The sequence below is a fragment of the Bison bison genome, unplaced genomic scaffold (assembly GCF_000754665.1).
Source record: "Bison bison bison isolate TAMUID 2011002044 unplaced genomic scaffold, Bison_UMD1.0 scf7180017864193, whole genome shotgun sequence".
In the NCBI taxonomy this organism is placed as follows: Eukaryota; Metazoa; Chordata; class Mammalia; order Artiodactyla; family Bovidae; genus Bison; species Bison bison.
In genome coordinates, this window is record NW_011494765.1 from 1,993,755 (window position 1) to 2,000,360 (window position 6,606).

The window sequence follows — 6,606 nt, forward strand, 5'->3', positions numbered from 1 at the left end:
CACACACACACACCAGGAGTGATGCTCCCTCCTTAGGTTAGACCCTGGGCATCAGCCTCCCTTTCCTTCCTTCCCCTTCCCTCCATTTCCCCTCCACCCTGTCTCAGCCCCTCTTTGAATCATGCCCTCCCAGGTCCCAAGTGTTCTGAGCAGGGGGTGGCTACCTTCGTTTCCTCTTCACCACCCATCCTGCCATTTCCTCAAATACAACCTGGCTGTGAACTTCCCCACTTAAAACTCTTCTGATGCCCCCTGTTTGATTTCAGGAGCGAACCCAACCCCACCATGTCTCCCATCCTGGGGTGCCCAAATTCTGACTCTGAGCTCTTTGGGGCCCAGACCCCTTTGCCCATCCAACCATCCATCCATCCATCCATTCAGGATTTAGAACCTGCTGGCCCCTAGCGAGCCCTCCAGCTTTATCTCGTACCTTATCTCAGCCCCACAGGGCGCCTCCCCTCCAGACCCTCCTCCTAGCGGCCCCCGGCAGCTCTGCAGCCCTAACCTGCCTCTCTGAGCTTGGCTCATGCAGCCGTCTCCTCTGCATGTGTGGAGGTGGGGACTGTCCCGCCACCCCTGTCGCTGCCCGACCAACCCTTATTCACTCTTTCACTACTCAGTGCCACCGCCACCTTCTCCCAGAGCCTTCCAGAGCTCTGAGCTGCTCCCCCAGAACAGGGCTCCCAGAGGCTGGCTCCTCTCCAGGTCAAAGCTAGGGCTGGTCAGAGGGAGGTCAGGCTGGTGGGCATCCCGTGAAGCTGGGGAAAGGGCTGATATTCAGCGGTGTCTAGGGCCAGCCCTGGAGAGGCCTAGGATCTCTTCTGGGCCCAGAATTCTGGAAGGGCATGGTTGATGGGGGGGTGGGCGGGGGGCACAGTAGGGTCTGGTCACCTCCTGCCCTGTGACCAGCAGGATGCTGCCCTCCTTGCCATGCTGAATCTGACGGTAGATGTGGTCAAAAACCAGCAGCTCGCTCCAGCAGTTCTGCAACAGTGTCATCTGGTCGGCCACCTGCAAGGAAGAGGCACACCGGGGTCCAGGGTCCAGTCCTGCTGGGGACCTTCCCCTCGCCCCTCTCCCACCAGCTCTGAGTTCAGACGCTCAACGGTGCACGTGACCCGGGCAAGTTGCCCAGCCTCTGTGTCCAGTCTGCCCATCTGTCTTCCTCATCAAAGTAAGGTACAGGTCTGGCAAAATAATAAGAGGGTCCAGTGGAGGCACGCTGGACTTGGCTGGGCCTGGCTGCAGGCCATGGCTTTGCCTCTTACAAGCTGTATGATCTTAAGCAAATTCTGTCACCTTTGTGGGCCTCAGTTTTCTCATCTGGAAAGTAGGCAAAGTATTAGAAGGTGGTCCGGCACATATTAAGCCCTCAGTAAATGTTAGCGCATAATGTCACCGAAACGCTTTGTGAAGGATTCCTTCAAATGCAAGGGAAAATTAGTGTTAATTTTTCCTTCTGCCCATTTGGCCTGTGGTCACATGTCTAGCAGCCTCAACCACTCCAAAAGAAGCCATGTCAGAGGGCTTCCCCTGGATCTTGTGCAGAACCTTCAAGCTCAAGCCTGCAGCCCAGCCCAGGGAATGAGCAGGTGGCTGGCAATGGTCTACATCGGAAGGAGGAACAGAAGGGTACACAGGGCCGATTCTGAGTCCCTAGGCTGTACTCAGGGGCACTCAGTGTGAGGGCAGGGACAGTCTTCCAGCATGGCGATCGCCACACTCTAGCCTGACAGTGACAAGTGGGACTCAGGACCATGGGATGCCAGAACCAGAAGGACCCTCGAGGAACCCCAGCCTAAACTATTTCCAGATGAAGAATCTGCCACTCAGAGAGGGCAAGGGACTCTCCAGGAATCAGAGAGAAACAGAGCCAGGCCAGGGCCACAGCCAGCGGTCTCGGTCCTCAGCTCACAGCAGGGACGACATTGAACCCTTCTGGGTGTTCAGTACGGTGCTGGGTGCAGTGTGTCCTCCTGGGGCCACACAGTGCAGACTCCAGTCCTTCTCAGCATCTGTGGCTCATGGACCAGCCACCGTCTACACAGCGGGTACTCCCTGGGCACCTTCCGGGGCCATGCCCTGCAGTGAGTGCAAACTACAACATCGAGTTGCGTTGTTACAGCTCCACAAGTGTTTGTGGTAAGTACTGCTGTTATCCCCAATCTACGGAAAAAAGGGGGATTCGCTGGTGGCTCAGATGGTAAAGAATCTGCCTGCAATACGGGAGACCTGGGTTTAATACCTGGGTCGGGAAGATCCCCTGGGAGAAGGGAATGGCTACCCACTCCAGTATTCTTGCCTGGAGAATTTCATGTATAGAGAAGCCTGGAGGGCTACAGTCCATGGGGTCACAAAGAATTGGACAACAAGGAGAAAGGACATTGAGCTCAGAGAGATCAACTAACTTACCCAAGGTCACACAGCTCCTTCTGGTTCACTTGTGCTTTTAACCACTAGGTATGGAGGAAGCCCCACCCTTGCCACCCTTGAGTTCAGGGCATGTTCACTACTGCCCCCAGAAAGCCTCCCCCTCCTCCCGACTTGGCAACTACAACATCTCATGGTGCTATTCATGGCTCTTCTTCATATCTTCCCTGGTAACCTGTGGGATCTGCCAGCAGGATTGGTATCCAGCTCATCTCTGGGCCCCCAGAAGAGGGGTGTCAGTTTTGCTTGATGAACAAATATGTGTTCCTCAAGACATACACAGACAGCCCAGAGGAACCACCCTCAACCTGGAGGCCAGAGGCGTCCAGGCAGCCCCCGGCCTGTGGGGAACTGGCCCAGACCTGACCAACTGCCCAGCGGGGGGCGGGGCGTAGAAGCCCCTCTTCCCCTCTGCTCTGCTCTTCTCCTGGGGGTGGCCCTGGAGCCAGTCCTCAGACAGACAGGAGGAGAGAAAAGTGGACAAAGAACAAAGCAAGCTGCCGGACACACAGACAGGTTCCTCCCGGACTCGCCTGCCCAGCCCTTCCCAGCCCGCACAGCTGAGAATAAGAGGAAGGGTCTGTCGCTACCCTGCTCTGCCTTCCCATCCTCCTGCCTCCCCTCACCTCCATGTCAAGAACCTACCACTCCCTCTCCTCTCCCAGCAGAACGTCCGTCCTAGAGCCTCATAACTGTCTGAACAAAAAAAAAAACACCCGGGCCGGGGGAACCCCAGGCTCAGGCAGAAGTAGCTCTGAATGGGAGAGGCCAGGAGAGACAGCAGGCGGGGGGCACCTGGCCTTATCTCACCTCAGGAAGTGGCCAGCCCCTGGAGCGCCTGCCCACCCCTTCCAAGGAGGGAGGCGAGGCTCAGCAAGCACCTCAACCAGGCCCCGTTCCCCGTCACCTCCTGCTCGGGGAGTCACACTGGCCGTTTTGGCCAACTCAGATGGAGACAGAGGGTGTGCAGGGATGGGCTCTGCCCGCCCCGCCTCCCCACCCACTGGGGCCCTCGGGAGCAGACACCCTTGTGGCTGAATTAAGGGAACAGGGGGTGGGGAGATGGAAGCACATGAGATAAGGGGGAGAATTAGGAGATAAGCTGGGTGAGCTTTGGGCAGAAAGCAGAAGGGGTCACAGTGACCTGGCTGGCCAAGCCTCGGGAGCAGACTCTGTACCCAGACCTCGGACCCCGGGAGTGGGGGCAGCCCTGCCACGGGGGTGGAAGGGGCGCAGGCAGAGAGATGCACTTTGGAGGCTGGGCGTCGGCGCCCTGTGTCTTCTGGTTCCCGCTTAGCCACACACTCGGCCCTGATTTCCTATTCTGAGAGATGGGAAAAATAAATCCTCCCTCTTTTGGTTACAGAAAACAGTGGTGTCAGTCTTGAGGGTTCCCAGGTAAGTTATTCCAGAGACACTGCCCACCTCGCCTGGGTTCCCCTACCCATCAGCTAAGCAGTTGTGCCTTCCAGACGCTTCACTCTCACTTTGCCTAGATGGACACACAAAGATACCAAACACCAAACATTCCTCACACAGAGGAAAGCGCACACACACACACACACAAGCGCGCGCACACACACTCCCCCTTTCATTAAAAGGAAAACCACAGGGCCAGTTCCTCTCCACAGGAAAGCAGGTGGCGAAGAGGCTCATTTAAGCAAAGAGGGCTGGTCTTCACCTTCCATGGGCTTCTCCCTAAGCAAAAGGTTCTTCCTCTACCTTCGCCCTGGCAATCAGGACATTCGTAGTCTCAGCCCTGGGGTCCCTCATCAGCCGGGCCTGTCTGCTGGGCCCACCAGCCGCCCACCCCTTCTGCCAGTCCGCCACAAATCTTCCTGGAGCCTTGACACTTTGCAGCCTGCCTCAGAGACTGGGTATTTATGGGTGCTGAGATGACCTCCCTCCCAGCAGGCCCCCCTCTGGAGTCCCCTGGGGTCTGATCGGTCTGGCGGTCGAAGGCCAGCGGGCTCTGTAATTCTCCAGTGGCTGACAAGCCATGGGCTGGCCGTGGCGCTGTCCCGGCTGAGTGGTTGGCGGGCTGTCATTTGTCAGCCCAGGACTGACAGAGTTACTGTCACTTAAATGAAACTATATATCTAAGCAGTTAAATGTGTTGCCGATTGAGGGCCTCGGAGCAGGGCGTCAAGGGTGCACTGATGTCAAGATGGGTCATTAGGCGTTCTTGGCCCTCGTCTCCACCTCCCTGATTGCTATCTCGCGTCCTCCCAGCTGTCCCTCAGGGGGACTGTCCAGAGAGGCTGCCTGCCTGGGCCCTGCCCCCACTGAGCAGTGCGCACAGGTGAGTTTCTGCTACCTTGCAGGTACAAAGCTGCTTTGGAAGCACAGGGCAAGGTGGGCCCTGTCTTCTCTTAGAGCCCTAGCATGCTCAGAGGAGCATGGACACAATATATCTTTTCTCCTTCTTCCTGTCCCGGCCTGTCCGCCACCTGCAAGGTTAGATTCAGTGGGACAGCAGCAGGGGGTGAGGGAGAGAGCTGAGCCCCGACTCACTGAACACTTCCTGTGCACTGCGCCCTGTGCTAAATTCTTTAACCTGCCCCTGCTCACCAAGCCCTTCCAACAGCCCTATGAGGTGGCCATTATGTCCACTGCCCCCTTTTCACAGATATGGAAAACTGAGGCCCAGAGGATAAAGTCACCAAAGGCACACAGCAGATGAGTGGCAATCTGGAGGCTACACACAGGCCTCCTTGCTTCCAGTCTGTGTTTCTAATCTCTGTGCCACATCATATTTAGCACAACGCAATTGCATGAGATGGAGCATCATGCAGAGACAGAGGGACATCAAAGCTGGGAAAGAGGATGGAGGAGGGGAAGCCCAAGAGGGCATCCGAAGCCCCCAGTATCAGCTCAGCAATGACCTCATGCCTTGCCCTGGGCAGCGAGATGTCATCAGCATCACAGGGGACTGAGTGGGTCTTTCTAGGGAGAGCTCCGGCTCTGTGGTGGGAGCCGGCCTTCCCTGGCTGGCTGTCCATCACCCACCACTGAAGGACTGAAGGACCTACTCCAGGTTCAGGCTCTGCTTCCCGCCCTCCCTGCCTCTCCAGCCCCGCCTCGAGCACTGCCTGGGGCTCCCTGACGCGTGATGCCTTTTTGCATTTCTGCACCTGATGTTGTTCCCATTTCCTGGAACACCCTTAACCTTTTCAGACTGCTTTCTGGAGAGGGGCAGATCAAAGAAACCTCTCCTAACTTTCTAAGACAGAACCATTTGCTCTCCTACTGGGCTCCCTTGGCCCCTTTCTTTGGCTCTCAGAGACCTGGGCACCCCGTGCCCTGTGTTGGCGTTATCTATGTGCATGTCTGTCTCCTCCTCTGGCCTGCAGCCCCCTGGGTCCCATCCATTTCACTGTCCCCATGCACAGGCCACGGGTGGCCCCACTCTCAGAGCACCCTCTCTGCTGGCTGCTAAGATGCGTCCTGCCCAGAGGTGAGAAATGAAGGGTCAAAGGGGAGAACAGAGTCACTCGGCTCCCCTCCCACTTTTCAGCTTCCCTAGCTCTGGCTCTGCAAACACATCAGCCCAGGACTTATTGGACCAGTGGAAAAGAAGTTCCATATGGCTGATAAGAGGCCCTCTAAGGGCTGGGCTAGTACTTATCTGCAAGTCTCCTTTACAGAGGTTGGTAACCTGGGCTTGATTCAGAGACTCTGGGAAGGGGAAGCAGGAAGGTTTGGACCACAGAGAAGCCAGAAGCAGGAAAAAACACTCAGCAAAGCTGGGACAAAAGCCCTTCCCATCCTGCGTGAAAAACCCCTGAGAGACCAGGATGGCGGCCAGAGGAAGTGCCCTGCCCCTGGATCCAGGGTTCTGGAGGGCCAGGAAGGCTCCGTTCCTCCTCCCCTCTGCACTGGGGGCTCATGGGAGGCTTGGAGGGAAAGCTGGCAACCAATCCAAGGGTCTTGGGACCCTCATCCCCCACTCAGGGCCTCCAGGCATGAGTAGAAGGCAGATGGGACTGTTTGAGGCCCTGCCTCTTGTTCTGTCCATGAGGTCGGCCTAGAGAGGGGGCATGGGTGAGAAGTCCCACCCCACAGCAGACACGCGGCACATCCCCAGACCTCAGACACGACAGAGGCCCTCCATAGTAGAAGCAGAAGCCATCGCTGCCAACTCTTGACTCCCAGAGCAACCCAGGCCCCCGGCCC

The 6,606-nt window shown here is 57.1% G+C and overlaps 1 protein-coding gene across 1 annotated transcript in view; it reads right to left on the reverse strand.

Moving 5' to 3' along the window:
* The window catches only part of NR5A1 (nuclear receptor subfamily 5, group A, member 1), a 25,541-nt gene that overhangs the window by 9,685 nt on the left and 9,250 nt on the right, over positions 1 to 6,606 (reverse strand). The window contains exon 5 of the mRNA XM_010844037.1: positions 892 to 1,011. Within this exon, the coding sequence (XP_010842339.1) occupies positions 892 to 1,011 (120 nt within the window). The remainder of the gene's footprint in view (positions 1 to 891; positions 1,012 to 6,606) is intronic.